Source organism: Ophidiomyces ophidiicola (genome assembly GCF_022830035.1).
Source record: "Ophidiomyces ophidiicola strain CBS 122913 chromosome Unknown scaffold_5, whole genome shotgun sequence".
NCBI classification, from domain to species: Eukaryota; Fungi; Ascomycota; class Eurotiomycetes; order Onygenales; family Onygenaceae; genus Ophidiomyces; species Ophidiomyces ophidiicola.
In genome coordinates this window covers 549626-565781 of record NW_026054645.1, presented here as the reverse complement: position 1 = coordinate 565781, position 16156 = coordinate 549626, and the positions used below count along the sequence as shown (strand labels likewise).

The 16156-nt window shown below is 49.2% G+C and overlaps 6 protein-coding genes across 6 annotated transcripts; 2 read left to right on the top strand and 4 right to left on the bottom strand.

Moving 5' to 3' along the window:
- Window positions 1-1245: 1245 nt before the first annotated feature.
- On the top strand, window positions 1246-2877 carry LOZ57_002058 (uncharacterized protein; the record flags this gene model as incomplete). The annotated part of the gene is made up of 2 exons (XM_049251140.1): window positions 1246-1803; window positions 1888-2877. The coding sequence occupies 2 exons, from the start codon at window positions 1246-1248 to the stop codon at window positions 2875-2877; spliced, it is 1548 nt and encodes a 515-aa protein (XP_049109990.1).
- A 492-nt stretch (window positions 2878-3369) lies between these two features.
- ALP1 (Basic amino-acid permease) lies at window positions 3370-5392 on the bottom strand (the record flags this gene model as incomplete). The annotated part of the gene is made up of 6 exons (XM_049251139.1): window positions 3370-3871; window positions 3969-4433; window positions 4486-4634; window positions 4685-4726; window positions 4784-4985; window positions 5043-5392. 6 exons carry the CDS (start codon window positions 5390-5392, stop codon window positions 3370-3372), a joined length of 1710 nt encoding a protein of 569 aa, XP_049109989.1.
- A 1049-nt stretch (window positions 5393-6441) lies between these two features.
- Window positions 6442-8838, bottom strand: DBP4 (ATP-dependent RNA helicase dbp4; the record flags this gene model as incomplete). The annotated part of the gene is made up of 1 exon (XM_049251138.1): window positions 6442-8838. One exon carries the CDS (start codon window positions 8836-8838, stop codon window positions 6442-6444), a length of 2397 nt encoding a protein of 798 aa, XP_049109988.1.
- Window positions 8839-9004: 166 nt separating this feature from the next.
- spf31 (DnaJ sub C member 8) lies at window positions 9005-9783 on the top strand (the record flags this gene model as incomplete). Its single annotated transcript, XM_049251137.1, has 3 exons — window positions 9005-9070; window positions 9142-9185; window positions 9243-9783. The coding sequence occupies 3 exons, from the start codon at window positions 9005-9007 to the stop codon at window positions 9781-9783; spliced, it is 651 nt and encodes a 216-aa protein (XP_049109987.1).
- A 443-nt stretch (window positions 9784-10226) lies between these two features.
- LOZ57_002054 (uncharacterized protein) lies at window positions 10227-12153 on the bottom strand (the record flags this gene model as incomplete). The annotated part of the gene is made up of 2 exons (XM_049251136.1): window positions 10227-11033; window positions 11086-12153. The coding sequence occupies 2 exons, from the start codon at window positions 12151-12153 to the stop codon at window positions 10227-10229; spliced, it is 1875 nt and encodes a 624-aa protein (XP_049109986.1).
- A 1681-nt stretch (window positions 12154-13834) lies between these two features.
- IDI1 (isopentenyl-diphosphate delta-isomerase idi1) lies at window positions 13835-14782 on the bottom strand (the record flags this gene model as incomplete). The annotated part of the gene is made up of 3 exons (XM_049251135.1): window positions 13835-14073; window positions 14127-14465; window positions 14542-14782. 3 exons carry the CDS (start codon window positions 14780-14782, stop codon window positions 13835-13837), a joined length of 819 nt encoding a protein of 272 aa, XP_049109985.1.
- Window positions 14783-16156: the final 1374 nt, after the last annotated feature.

The window sequence follows — 16156 nt, the reverse complement described above, 5'->3', positions numbered from 1 at the left end:
TCTCCCTTGACACATAATTTTGCTCCTATGAAACAAGAAAACTGTTTCTAATTCTTTTTTTTGGTACAGTACCGACTTCCAAGGTATTATGGACCAGCAGCATGGGTTGTTCCAGATATTCGAAACAAGTTCTCCTGGCCTCCGGGACATTTGCCCCATCTCCAGTGTTGAGACAGGTGGTCCGGACCCGCCGCCGGGATGGATATATACATTATCATAATCCATTAACGCATCTTCTATGAACGGAAGATGATCATAAGAAAGGTCTGCAACGGATTTGCGCCAGAAGTTTATGTAGCAACGATCAAAAACCTTCAGGCCCTCTCGTAACTCTCGCATCCCTGATCATAATCTACGGTTACCTCTCTACCGAGTACGACTCTACGTCGCGATTTTTTCCTACATATCTTTCCTGATTTCCTTTCTATCGTTTCCTCACGAGGAGTGCTTTCTGGCTTTCTTCTTCTGCAATTTCCCCCCTTTCATCTCGAATCTCCTCTTAGAACCCTCCACTTACATATAGATATCTATACCTCAACATCTTGCTCTTGCATACTTTTTTTGAGAGCCGCCCTCCATCGTGCACTTACGGCCCCCATCTCCTGTCACCCGATTGCGTCGATCACTGAACCCCGAGTTGTTGGGTGATCTTCAACCCTATTCAGTTTCGAGCCCAACTGGATAGCATCGAAGGGAGGCCTAGCTGGCCAGCTTGATAGTCCACCTGTCACATCACACGGCCCGCGTTTGCACAACATCTGTGACCCACCATCGGGTCATTTTTCTTTCAGCCTGTAACTACAGGAACTGCGGGCTGCCTTCATTTTCCAGCTCTGAGAGCACACCTGATCCAAGACGACAAAAGTGCGTGGATAATACACGGCTCCAAACACACCCATACCTTTTTATCTGGCTATACAGTCCATCCGAATAGCCATTGTTTTGGTGCAGTACCTCTGCGTTAAAAAACACTATATCAACGGTCGGCGGGACGGAATTTTCTCGGCGGGCGTGAGCCATTGTCTCTCCACCTGTGAAAATCTCTGTACTTTGAATGCTTGTTCGAGATTGGCTTTGCGATCGACATTTTCCATGACTTGCTTTCCTGATTGCTATTTGATTACTCGGAATTGAAAGGGACGGCTTATCGCTACTCCATATCGATCACTATTGTCATACTTCGAGAACCGCGCTCACTTGACTCTTGGAAATTTTGAACACCTATCTCTCATTCCAGCGTTACAAATGCAGTCCCTACGACCCGTTGAACCGCTCCCCTTCACGGCCTTCCGCCACACCTACGGATCTAGCTCTGACCCGCTCAAATTCTCATTGCATCGGAGCGTGTCGGATAGTTTCTGTGCCTACGTCTCTCAGAACCCTTACCCCTCCCCTCCTATGCCTGGGTCTCCCTCCCTGCGAGGCCACTCAAGTCCATGCCAACAATCAAAGCGCAAGCGTTCAGAGTCCCCTACTACAGCTTCTAAGCTCTCTGTGAAGTATGACAGTTATACTTCTAAACCCCAGGGAATTTCTAGCAGCTCTGTTAGCGAAAGGTCTCTTTACACGGGAACTCCAGCTACTTCATTACTATCTGTAAACTCAGCAACGCCTGGACCACCGCAGCTACTACCTGCTCTTACTGCAGTGGCGCCCATCCCACCAAGACCAGCCGCATTACCACCGAGATCAACTCGCCGGGCAAAGGCCCATGTTGCTTCCGCCTGCGTGAACTGCAAACGTAAGCATTTAGGGTGCGATTCTGCACGACCATGTCGAAGGTGTGTTGTCGCCGGAAAAGAAGTACGTAACCCCCATATTATACCCCCAACGGCCCTTATAAAGGTCATCATGAAACAAAAACGACACTTACTAACGTTTATCTAGTCTTCTTGTGTTGATGTGACACATAAAAGGAGAGGAAGACCCCCTTTGAAAGCTGAGGAGGGCCCTATACGGGGCTATGAACCAGGGTTTAACCAACCATCCAATTTGCCACATTCCCATCAATCTACTGCTCCAGATGGGCATGGACGAGGATCTTTATCCAGAGAGATTCGCCCAAATACCGAATTTCGCAATCCTCCCCCTGCTCATACAAATGGAGATCAGATCATGAGGGCGAGTCCCCCAGCTCACATAGCAACACGCCAATGGGGCACCTCAATGCTTCCTTCACCATCAGCAACTGTACCGCCGTCATCGCCTCTAAGCACTGTACTTATACAGAGTCCGCTATCGAGGGAGAGTGGGCCATTTTCTGTCGATCGACATACCTCTGTTTCTAGCCCCGTGCTTCGGGCCCCTGTTCCTCCACGCTCCTCAGATGATGGTTCGAATCTTTCTCTTTTATCCAGGGACCAATTTCCTCCACCACGCTCACCTCGACAATACAAATCAATTATCTCTACGCCATTATCTTCTGCTCCAGGACAAACTCAATATGGAGCCAACTCCGTGATTAGGCTGCCGCCAATTCCTCCACTTCTCACTAAACTGAAGGTTGACTTCTCATTTGATAGCCAAGTACGGAGCAATACCTCATCGCCATGGTCTGTGAGGGGAGAGCCGCGCAATGAGAAATCGCATGATATCCATCAGTACCCGATTTCGCCCTTAACACGAGAAGAGAACGGATGGATTGAACGGAGATGGAGTCATGAACAGGCACTGGTTTCCCCATCCTACTCTCTTCCGCCTCTCAGGCAGCCGTCAGAGCCGCTTCAGCGGCAGCGATGCTTTTCTACGTCTGCTGTTGCCACCGGCGGCTCCAGAGATATCACTTCGATGTCAGTTAACGAAGGTGTTTTGATGTGCAAGGAAACCCAACCCGTAAAACGGAGAAAGATGGAACTCGGGGAGATGGTCAATGGCTGAAGTCTCCTGTCTTTACTTTTTGGATGCAATGCGACGTGTGTGACGGCCATTCATTTTTAAAGCTTCATTTGGGCTGGAACCTATACGAAGGCTTAGTTAGCATTGTGAATTTGTGGCTCAATTCAATATTGTGAAATACAAGAAATCCTAAGTTTTTACTCTTGTCTATGTACTGTATATAACATCCAAAATTGATAACTTGGTTTTTTTGTTGGGGTTGCTTCTAAATACTATCGACGCTTTCGAGTTTATTCAAGAATTACCTCCATGGACGATCGGGCCCATTACCCTGGGATCTTGAAAATGTATATCACACTTACTATCACTGTGGCCGTGTATATTTTTCTATTTGTATGGTGGGACGTGTCTAAAAAGCCGAAAAACATATATACTGCCTGGACGACATCTGAAACCCGTTACTGTTTCAACAGTGGGACTTTATGCCGAGCGTAATGTGTACTGTTATAGTGCTCCATTCAGTGTCTAGACCCATTAGAGGAACAACCACTGCCCTGCTCTCTTAGCCTTTTCGCTCCAGGGCAACTTCCAGAACGGCTTTTTGCGGCTGGTGCCAGTCCATGTCGTCTCATCTCTCCAATCATCACCTCTGGCGGCAGCAAGAGTAGCCTCGGAGCCACTACCTGGCCCAAAACGACCTCCATCCCACCGATCAGTGACAAGATCCATCTCTTCAATCTTCACCCACTTCGTCTTTTTCAAAACCTTCCACAGAACATACAACCCCGCCATGATGGGTAACTGAACATAGAAACTCACGAAATCCACGCCCTTAAAACGCGGAGAAAAGCTTGACCAGCCTTGAACAAGAATCAGAACACTATTCAAGATGATAGATAGTATAGGCCCGTATGGGTAAGTCCAGTTTTTGAAAGGGAGGAGATGCGTAAGACCTTGGGCATCGATAGCGCGGCGAAAGCGGAGGGAAGCGACGCCAATGAAGACCCAAGATAATTGGTTGGAAACACCAACAATGCTGATTAAAGGGAGATTTGTTAGCTTGGCGTTTCCTTACATAGCAAAATTTGGTGGGCGAAAAGAGAAATGAAAAAACGGGGAATAATAAAACTAACTTTTGCATCCACGTCCATAACTGTCCTGCACCAATGTAACTCGCGCCAAAACATAATCCGCTCAAGGCAGAGGTAGCCAGAACGGCTACCCACGGAACCTTACGTCGGGTTAAAAGCCCGAAAAATGCTGGGGCATGCCTGTCCACAGCAAGGGTATAGAGCAATCTTGCACCCGCAAATAAGGCATGGTTTCCTGCTGAAATGACACTGGTCATAATGACCGCATTGATAAAACTCCCTGCAACTTTACTTCCGACCATCTGGAAGACAATAGTAAAGGGACTAGTGCGAGTGTTTTTTGAAGCCAGATTGGGATAATTGTACGGGACGTTGAGACCGATAACAAGGACCGCGAGGATATAGAATATTAAAATGCGCCAAAAGACATTGCGAATAACACGAGGAAGATTGCGTGTTGGGTTGCGGGTTTCACCGGCAGTGATGGCAATGGATTCGGTACCACCGCTATATAATGTCAGCAACGGCCATAGGAATTTATCCATATTTGAGGACATACTAGGCAAAAGAAGCGGTGACAAAGACGGAAGCGAAACCGCCTATGCCTCCAACAAAGGGGGCCTCTCCCATGTTCCAATACTTCCCTCCAATATATTCTCTATTGGTATTGGCACCACAATTAACCGCAATACCAAGTATGATGAAGACCTATTGAAGGATAAGCAGGGGATAATGTGTTTCAGAAGTGGCAAACATACAATAATAGTAGCGACCTTTAGAATACTCATCCAGTATTCCATCTGTTGCGGGACAGTTAGCATTGGCCACTTACTTGAAGAAGCAGGTGATATCTATACCTCGCCGTATACCCGGACACTAACAATATTCAGGGCAATTAGGATAAAAAGGAATATCAGACTGAAAGCCCATGCGGGCATGCCGGTGCTCCAGTAGGTCAATAATAGTTGCAGTGCAACTAGATCAGCCGCCGTCGCGATAGCATCGTTGAACCAATATATCCAAGTAAGCGCAAAACCGACGGAATCGTCAACGAAGCGCCTAGAGTAACTAAATTAGTTTCTATTACAGCGATGCGGGCAAGTGAATAGCCCTCACCCCGCATATGTGCAAAAGGAACCCGCGATGGGCATGAAGGACGCCATCTCTCCCAGTGACAACATAGTCACGAATACAATAGCTCCCACAATGGAGTATGAAAGAAGCATCGAACCCGGTCCACCCGTGGCCAGCGACTTGCCTGATCCTAAGAAGAGACCAGTGCCAATCGTGCCGGCAATGGCAATCATTTGCACTTGCCGCGCGGACAACTTGCGAGCAAGTTTATCAGCGACAACGACGGGCTGCGCCTCTTCGATCTGGTGTCGCTCTGTCGACGATTTTTCGACATCTTGTGCCTTTTCATCGAGCGCGAATTGGGGCTTAATGTTATCACCAGGAGAAGCCATCTTGGACAAGTATCTTAAGAATGTTTTTGCCAACAGTGAAAAGAGAAGAGACCCGAGAGCCTGCTAGATAGAAGTTGGGGAAATCCTCCGCAGCCAAGTGAATCCTGTGCGGGCGTCAGATCAAAAGTGCAGGCTAAGGGCAGAGAACGCATCGCATACAAGATGGTAAAGTTTCTTCCCCTAATAACCGCGCGATCCGACCATGCCGCGCAGAGAAACGAACTTGCTAGGGTGTTGGGTCGAATTCAGCGGCAAAGCTGCCCAAGCACCATCGTTGTCTTGAAGTCCACGGGCCGTGAGTGAGGTCTGGGTGAAGCAAGTCTGGCGCCTAGGGAACAACAGCGGACAGGGAGCAGAGCAGGGCATATTTATTTCTTATGTGTCACCAGGTTCCCCTCTGGCGACAATCCTGTGGGTAGGGATCAGCTATTATTATTGCCGTTGGATTAGCCACGGTGCTCCATCAGAGACCGCGAGTTCCCGGTAGATACGCGGCAGCGCAAGAGTCTTGAGTCCAGCCAAGCTATCTCTGCAGATGTCACATCGATGCTCCATACCGGCCGGCCAGTCTGAGACGCCCACTTCTCGAAGAAGAATGGAAGGCCCCATTCCAGCTCCATATTTTTGGCCTTGTAAACGCCGTTTGGCCGTCTTCCTGCGTTGTGGGCACATGAGCGATTTGCCACCGGGATGGCGAGCTTGCCGGCCTCTCACCAGATACGGGCTGGCCACCGCCCACTGCAGTCGTCCATATCTCCCAACGACTGTCAGCCATCTCAATGCATGAAACAGGACCGGGTTGTTTGTCTAGGGTCGCAGAGCTAAGGGACTCGCATTCTTGGCACTTCCCCGGATCCAACCGCGGGCCAAAAACAATGCTGGCTTGCAGGGACTCCGTATTAAGCAGCGAGCACACAAAGAGTGCACGCCGGACCAATGCTTTATACTCCGTAGAGGCGGGCAATTGCAGGGCGCCATAATCAGCGAGCCCGATTGCGCGTCCAAAATCGGGTGCAAATATTCTACACAGAGACTACACCCGCAGTGTGTTATCCAAGCAGCCCAGCAGCAAGAGTTTCTAAATCCTCCAAAGTCTCAACCTGCGCCGGGCTCTGCAACCGTACTCTCTTGACTTTGCTACCCTCCTCCATACCGTCCTCAGAGTCGTTCTGGAACCACTTTTTCTGCTTCTTACCCGTGGCACCCGCACGCTGATCATCGGTGAGATACACTTCTTCCTTCGTCCTAGGGACCTCTTCGCCCTCCTGGTACGGAGCAAGAACAGCAACAGAGCCGCTCGCCAGTTCCTTTTCAGCCCGTGCCATTTCTCTTCTCTTCTCTTTCTTTTCCCTCTTCTTCTGCTTCGCTATCTCCTTGTCTCGAATGTCCGCTAGCCTCGTCCGCTCTGCCTCCACCTCCAAGAATTTGGCACGCTGATCTGCCGAAGGGCCTTGGGCCTTGAACTTCTCTTCGTCCTCCAATTCATACAGCTCATGTGCGTTACCCTCCTCGTCATAAACTAGCTTAGTGCCCTTGCCTTTGTACTTCAGAAGCTTCTTTTTCGACTTGAGAAGTTTCTCACGCCGGTTGGAGTCGATGAGCAACGCCTCTTTATTATTGATCTGGACAGCTTTGACCGCCGTATTAACGTCATCAATCTCGGCTGCCGATTTAAAATCGGCACCAAGACTTTCATCTCCCGCGCCAAACCGTCGCTTGACGGAAAGAAAACCATCGTCTTCGTCAGCATCGGCTGTTGGATTATCTTTGTCATCGGCATCTTCATCCCTGATCAGATTCGTATAGTGCTCTGTCAAAACGTCTTGGTTTCTTCTCTCAAACATGCGATCGTACTTCGTACGCACATTATCTTCTTTCTTACTCTTCTTTTCGCCTTCCTCATCGCTGTCAATCAAGGTTGAAAGAAGACGAGGCGCGTTCTTCCGAGATTTAGTATCCTCGCCCTTGATGAACTTAATTCGTGGTGCCCCAGGAAGGCCTAGGCTAGATGCAAACTCTTCCAGCGGCAGATTCTTAACATTAAAAATTTCCTTGTCTTTCTGGATATGTATTGACTTTGCATAGGACGTGAACGCCTTCTGGCCAAGGTACTTGAGTGCGGGGTCTTTGAAGCACATGTTTTGTAGCTGGTCCTTTATACTTTGTTGTTTTTTCTCTCGAATATTAATCCGCTCGATGGGTATCTTCTTCTGTTCGAGGCGTTTCAGCATTCCTTCCTCCTCGCTAGGCTCAAGAAAAAGAACAGCCCGCCCATCCCGCTCGTATCTTGCGGTTCTTCCGACCCGATGAATATAAGTATCTGCGTCTTCAGCACAGTCCAGCTGGATAACCCAGTCGACAGCGGGGAAATCGAGTCCTCTGGCCGCAACATCTGTAGCAAATAAACACGAATGTTTCGATCTTGAGAATTTGGTGGTTATGTCGATTCTTGCACTCTGCTTTTGTCGGCCATGAAGATGAAGCAGCGGAATACCAGGTTGCATGTGTCGAAATGCTTCGTAAACAAATCGCACCTGTTTACTCGACGAAAAGAATACAAGTATCTTAGATTTCAGCGTGCTTCGGATAAAGCTCCACAGGGTATCCAACTTATCTGGCAACGGCGTAACAATATAGTGTTGTTGTAGGCTGGCCGGCGTCGCACTGACCGCCGCTTCATGCACAGAGATATATTGCGGGTCTTTCAAGCTCAGTCTCGCCAAATCGGAAACCCGCTTCGTCTGAGTGGCGCTAAATAGCATTGTCTGCCGTTCCTGAGGCAGGTGACCAATTATCGCGTCCACCGTACTTTGAAACCCCATATCCATGATCCGATCGGCTTCATCGAGAATGAGCATCTGGATCTGATTCGTGTCAAACGCCGCGGTTTGGTCCATGTGCTGCAGCATCCGGCCTGGCGTGCACACAAGAATATTCATTCGGCCCAGCCGCTCCTGCTCTTCCTGTAGACTCTTACCGCCAATCACCAAGCCCGCGGAGAATGTATGGAATCGTCCGATTTTGCGGAGAACCTCAAAAATCTGAATGGCTAATTCACGGGTCGGTGAGAGAATGAGTGCGCCCAGCCCGTCATATTCCGTCCATTGTTTTCTGTATAGGTTTTCGAGCATGGGTACCAGGAAAGCAAGTGTCTTTCCGCTGCCCGTTTTGGCGGCGCCCAGAATATCACTTCCTTTGAGCGCATGAGGGACGGCTCGGGCTTGGATATCGGTCAGGGTTTTGAAATGCGAGGACGAGAGGCCTTTAGAGGTGGGGTCTGAAAGTGGGAGTTCGGAGAAAGATTCGACAAGCGTTTTAGGGTCGAGGGCTTCAACAGTCTGGCTCAAGTTGCTGAGATCGTCTTCGTTCCGCTTCCGCTTAAGGTTTCTGCTATTCTGAGGCAAGGGAGGCCGTGCCCTCCCAGATCGTGGGCGAGTCGAAGCCATGAAAGCACGCCAGGACTGCTCTTGGAATATCGATTGAGCTCCCTTTGTTGCCGTCTTGCGTTTTTTCCCAAAACTTTTTGTTGTAGCCTCTGCTTAGTCATCAATCCCGACTATCGATAAGCTCCTCCGCAGCGGCCAGAGTAACAAGGAGAAAGCAACAGCCACAATGTCACTCAATGAAGACTTGGAGGCACTTAATTCTCTTGAGAAAGAGGCGTCGGAATTTACAAAAGTGTGCTTTCTATCCTGATAGCTTGAGCTACGCTTCTATCTACAAGCTTGCGCTAATAGCTATCATCCTAGGATTCAGAAATTGACCGCATTAGAAACGCTTTCCAACTCGATGCGTAAGCCTGAGCTGAAACATGCAATGCAATCAATGGTCTTCTAACTCGTGGTACTAGATATGCTGTTCTCGACCTCCAGCCTGGCATCACAGAATCTGACATCAAGATTCAGTACCGGAAAAAGTCGCTCCTAATCCACCCCGACAAGACCTCCAATCCCCTTGCGCCTGATGCATTCGACCGCCTCAACAAAGCGCAAACCCTCCTTCTTGACGAAAAAGCTCGCGCCAACCTAGACGAATGCATATCCGACGCCCGGCGGCTTCTCATACGTGAACATAAATACAATCTAGATTCCCCAGAGCTCAAAACGGATGAGTTTAAAAAGGAGTGGCGTAAAAAGACTGTGGAAGTGCTTCTAGAAGAAGAGGCAAGGCGGCGGAGACAGCTGAAAGCAAAGTTACAGGAGGAAGGAAGAGAAAGAAGGAAAGAGGAGGAGGAGTTGGAAGCAAGGAAGCGAAAGAGGGAAGACGAGAAGGCGTGGGAAGAGACCAGAGACAGTAGGATAGGGAGCTGGAGAGACTGGCAGAAAGGGCAGAAGGGCAAGGGTGAAAAGGAGCCAGGGAAGAAGAAAAAGAAAATGAAAGTCCTTGGTTGAGAGACTAGCAATTCCGTCCTGACTTCTTGGAGTTGGCGTTTGTGTCCAAGGGGGTTTTTTAAAGAGGCTTCTAGCAAAGCATTGGACTGTGACTCTATTGGCTAAGTATTCGGCATGATGGTTCAAGCTGCATTTCGATATACGATCGATATATTTAGTAGATTGCGCCAAAGTCATATAGTTAATTCATAATACTGAGCATCATAATTAATTAGACCAAGTAGTAGCTATCGTAGTTCTAGATCTAGGCGCTGGATCCCCTCAAGAAAAATCGTCAAAATACAGTACAAACGTGTAGATACAAGAGGGAAAGCGAAAAAAAAACATAAACTTATATCAGACATCCACTGCCGTTGTAAATCCACCAAAAGAAATATGCACACGTATTCTTGACCGTAGTGACTTACAGTTACGGAAAGAATACTGCCATCGTTTTATTTTTTTTAGGTCATGGCATTTCGCTTCCTCGCGTCATCGACAGACCGTTCCCAATCCACTCTGGTCAGGTAAACGCCTTCGATCAACGACACAAGCAATAAGCCCACTGCAACACCACCCCAAAGGCCCCAAAGTTCCCAGTGGAGTCCGAAGGCCGTTGCAAAACTAATTGGAAGCGCAACACCATAGTAACAGAATAGCTGAACGTAACCACCGATGGATTGTCTGCCAAGGCCACGGAGAATACCATTGCAATTCGTTGCGAGTGCATCGACAAGTTGGAATGATGCGCAAAGCGGGAGGACCTGGGCCACAAGGCCTGCGACTTCGCTATCAGAAGTGAAGAGGAATGGAATATAATTTCGCAGAGAGGAGAGTATGGTAATATTAGCTATACCCAGAATAACGGCGCCAGCCATATTGACAGCGGCTGTAGTACGCGCAGCGTCAGTCAAGGTCGCACCAATCAAATTCGCAATACGGGTACTGCCGGCGATAGATAGCGGGAACGGGACCTGGAAGGCAATACTGGAGATGGTCGCAAGAACAGACTGGGCAGCGAGCGCCGTGGTTCCGAAATAGGAAGACGCGAGAGTAAGTAGCTCAAATGCAAGGACTTCCGCCTCAACCATGAGAAAGCCTGGGAGCGCGAGACGTATCATAGGGCCCCAGTTCGAAAAAGCACTTCTGGTCAAGCCATTCCAACACTCACGGCCCCCAATGAAGCACACATAGAGGAAAAGGAGCAGAGGAAGAAGGTTGTCGGTAATAGCCACGGCCAAAGGGGCGCCAACAAAGCCCATTTGAAAATGCTGCTCGTACGTCAGAATTACACCCAGGAGAGCAAAATATAGGACTTCTTACCCAAACAAAAAGCCAATTCAAGAAAGCATTAAGAGGCGCGCATATGAGTAGCACAAAGAGTGAAGCTGAGAAGAGACCCTGGGCTTGCACAAACCGTTTCCCGGCTTCAAAACAGGCGTAACCCGGAGCACCCAGCAATACTACCTTCAGGTATTGACCGGCGAGGACTGCAACCTCTTTCTCCGGCACAATCATCTTCAGGATACTTTCCGCAAAAAACCAGACAAAGCCAATTGGAATGGTAATGACCCAGAGAAAGACCACCATTCTTTGCATCTGCAAGCCTACCAAATCCTTCCGGCCTGAGCCGTATGCCTGTGAGCAAAGAGTGTCCAAGCTCGTTGCAAGACCTTGGTATATCGCATAGCCGGTGATATTGGCAGTCATGCTAGCTAGGCTAACGGCACCAAGCTCTACTTTCCCCAGGTGGCCGACAGTGAAAATGCTGGCGACAGTAAGAGAGTACTGTAGAAGAAAGGTGACCATCAACGGAGCTGTGTATTTTGCCAGGACCTTTGCTTCTCGCTGCCATGTCGTGTGGATTAGGCCGGCGGCTACGGCATCCTCCCAAGTCTTATCGATTGCATCGATACTGGTGCTGGTCTTGACACCCTGTAATGGAGGACCAAGCAAGGCTGTTGTCTCGCTTGTTCCGGCCGCAACGGGCAGGGCAGTGGGGTGTGGCAGGCTCGCTTCCGGCGGTTCACCATGCGACTGCCGAAGGGTCTGGCTGAATAGACCATTCAGGCTTCGGTGTTTTTTCGGGGTAGCGTCCGTGGAGAGGACGTGATTGTCGATGAGCAAATCACGCTCTTCATCAACCGCCTCTTCCCATTCTTGCTGTGTGAGTCGATCGTGGTCGATTGCGTGCGGGACCACGGTCCCCCTGCCGCCCATGGTGAAGAAGCTCGGTCGTCGGTAGGAACCAGCAAGGGAATGAGAGGTCGCACTGGTGGTTCGCATTATCGGAGAGGTCCCAAGCAGAGCTTCGTTCTCTACATCGGTATCTTCGGCGTCGTAACGGCGAAGAGGCCGGGACTGGTCAAGAGGTGTGTGGAAGGGGCTCATCTTGTCGAAGGAGGTCTACCACTCGCCAGCGTAGATATTAACTATACGTTTTCCCAGGCATAGGGAACAACAGCGGCAGCAGTAACACCCCTCTCAACACGGGGGGCTGTAAGAGAAAGCTGGGAAAACAAGAGGGGAAAAGCTGTACAAAGCCAAGAACCGAAGGGCGCCAGGTGAAAGAGCAGCGAACTCAAAACATCCCGCTCAATGGGGATCTAGTAGTTCCGTCCCTAGATAGCCCGCGTGCTGTTGGCAGCCAGGTCGTTGTTCAGCACTCAGTGCGGCTCGCCTCCGCAGACGAAAAACTCTCACGCCAGCGGCGGTCGCCACAGGCTCAGCGGAGCCGCGCCGTCATTGCCGGCAATCCCGCCGCGTCGACAAAGCAAGGTGTCACGTGAATACTAGCGCAAACTCGAACGGCGCACGGTGTCACCTGACGCGGAGCTCGTGTGGAGCGGGAAATCGTTCCGCCGGCCCGCGTCGGCGGAGGATGCTTGGCGCGTTGCTCATCGTTTCCCGACGCTGAAGCCGCTGTGCGGCTGCCATCTCTACACCAACCACGCCAGCGTCTGGCAGACTGCGACCTGTGGTGTTGTTACTGTGCTATTCATCCAGTGTGAGCCTTCAAGCGGACGCTGCATCAAATGCTTCGCCATGCCGCGAGAACCAAGCCCCGACGTTGAGCATGACGCAACACGCCATGTGTACTACAACCCGCTCACCAACCCGTTCAACGTCGAGCCAGTGCATGTAACCGGGTACCTCCACCAAATCCCCCCATTCCCATCGCCCCCACTTGTCACAGTCACTGAATCCCACATCTTACTAGTAACCTTCTTTCCTCCTCGCGCCCGCTCATCCTCTCCCGCCCGCTCCTCGGCACCCTTGTGCTTGAGAACAAAGCGTCCGACTGTCGTGACCACTGCGCTAACGAGCGCACCTTTCTCTCATGGCTGCGTCTTTCTATGTACTTGTGCATTGTCTCCGGTGCCATCGTTCTCTCCTTCCATCTCCGTGCCGAGCCCACTCCCCTTGAACGCCGCATGGCCCTTCCGCTGGGCATCATCTTCTGGGTACTTTCACTCGTATGTCTGGCGAACGGTTTTGTCATATATGTCAGCACCTTGACGAAGTATACTCGGCACAAGGCTCTAGTACAGAGTGGGTGGCGCTCGCAGGCCGTGTTTGTGATCGTGGCCATTGCCATCGTTGGGACATGTGTGATCCTGCTTAGCACCAACAAGACGGCCTAAGAACTTGAAGGGATCGACAGCTTGGATTATTTATTTGGGTTCTATACTCAACATAGGCGATATGGCGTTTTCTTGAATTGTGGCCCCGTTTTTCCTGCGAAACTTTATGTTGTGCTACGTTTGACAAAGCCTTGCGCTGTTCACATCCTGATCTTGTTATTACCAATTCTAGGCTTTGTTAGTTGGTGTTTTCATGATGCATATTTCTGGAGTTATGAAAATTTCGGTTATCTACTACTTCTCTGCATGGAGCACATTAGAGTCATATGTCAATGATATGCTGAAGCCTTTTTGCCAGTGTTTAACTTTTTGTGTTTATGAATCATAACCCGAAATACATTCTGGATATTTCCAACATGGAGCAAAACAGATATACCATCTAATATATCCAATGTGAGTATATCAATGTCCCACAAACAAAACAGGTATCACACCATCCTGTGCAATTCTGTGTCATTCAGGTGTTTTTTAAATGAATCAGTCCCAAAATTTTCCCACCACTCAAAAAGCATTGAGTTACATATGAGTTTAAACCAAGGTGTGAATTTCAAATCAGGCCGCTTGAGTAACTCTTTCAGCTCAGCCAAGGTGACATACATTGTATCGCGAGCTTCATTGGGGTTGACATCAAGATCAACATCGGCTTGGATGAAAAGAATATAGTCAACTGTGAAATGATCAGCACAAATTGATGAAAGAATAATAGGTGTGATGACTAACTTTCATGCTCGCCCCATTTCCCATCACTGGGAGCTTTGTAACAAATCCTCGTCAAAAAGTCGAATTTATCGAGCGGGACTTGTTCTGCTTTAATTCCTAGCTCATGGTCCAACTTTCTCTGTGCTGCTCTCCGCACCCCTTGAACGGAAGCATCCAGCCCAACGCCAGTCTCACCGGGGATTCCGAGCGGGTGTGAACAGCATGTATTCGTCCAGCAGTCGGGAAACGTAATTTTCTCTGTGGCGCGTTGTTGAATAAGAAGGCGTTTTTGAGAATCAAATAAGAAAACAGAAAACGCGCGGTGGAGCAGTCCACGATCAATATTGGTCATCAAATGGCCTGGAAGGCGAGAAAGATGGATGTTAATAAATTATACACTAAAACAATGGATCTTACTCAAGGAAGTAGATCGTACAGGTCTTTTTGCTTCCACTACCAATAGGTTGGTCGTTATCATCCACCACAATGCATCGTTCGTCCATCAGCTTGACCTGCTCGTCATCGTAGCCATCCAATTCACCACCAGCTCTGGCGGACTGCCTCGACTGCAGTTCGTTCAAGTCGAGGACGAGGCGCGTATCGACATCTGGAAATAATGAAGAGACATTCTCGCCTGTAATGCGCTGAACTTCTGTAACTGTGGCAGTAACGGACATTTTCCCATCGACCGAATGGCCCGTAGCCAATTAAATCTGATTATGATAAAGGGTCGAGAGCCGAATAATGGCAGAGGTAAGAGAAAGCCGCAGCGTAATAGTCTGGAGAATGGCGGTCGGAAACGAGTAATTTAAAGCCTGGCCGTGTAAGGCGGGGTTGCGGGTGGTTTATGTAGTTGGGCTCGTACTCAGTATGCATGGATTTTTCTGTGGCAGGGAAGGAGATTTCTTCAAACTACCTAGTTAGTTACTAACTAGTTAACTACTGGGAAGCTCGGTAACCAATATCGCACTTTGCTGGATACATATGGAGTATGTAACTACTCGCTAGCACCCCACATCCTCCTCCAGTCCTTTTCTGGCTCTCACTTCCGTGCCCGAGGTTCAATCATCGGCCACAAAGCCTGCAACCTTAACAGCACCCGAAATGCAAATACTTGCTGCCCCCGGGCACTATGCGCCGCCTACATCGGCTATTCTACCATCAAGTGAGCCTGAGGCTGTTTATCGCTTCATGGCAGGCTTTTGTGTTCTTTAAGTACTATGATATAATTCTAGCTCTAGGAATTTTCTTCCACGCCGGCGTAACGGCCGTTCTGGCGGTGCGTGGGAAACACAATCGCCAGGAGTATAGACGGCTATCATAACAACAGGAATATCCGTCAAACTACTTCATTACTTGAATGAGTCGTATTTCTCGTGGTCAAGTTTTTGGGTTACATTTCTATTAGGTCCTCCTGAGCAGATATGATGCTCCCAAGCTGAATCGGTCTCCGAATCCTAAGTACACTTAGTATCAAACTCTAGGTTTAACTCTGGAAGCTCCTTTGATAGGTTTGGTGGACTTTACAAAAATCTGGCATATCAGTGGCTGTTTGCCCTACTTCAAGACGCAGATATACCCTCGAGCGATGTACAGTACATAAATGTGCCTTGTACTCATGGAAATACTAGTCCGAAGCCAGATACTTGTACCGTAAAAACAGACTCCTGGGGCCCACGGAACTCTTTCAAAATTCCCGGTAATGGGCCATCACTAGGCTGCAGAATCTGGGGCTGTTGGTCGTCCGAGATGGGGGCCAAAACCAAGCGATGGCTAACCGCCAAACAAGGAAAACCCCAGAAACTTGCATCATGGCGGGAAAGCACACGTTGTCTGAAGAACAGCTGCAAAGGAAGGTTGCATCAAAGCCACATCACGCCCATCGGCATGCAAGGGGCTCAATCCAGCAATATTTGCCAAATGAGGCTATAGCAGTAGTACAATGGCTCGGGTTGTACGGAGTAGACCCACATTCCTTACAAGGTTCCGGTATAAAAAAAATCGGAAATCTTTTTTCAAAGTGGCTACGCTCAATTGACTAGACGATGGCA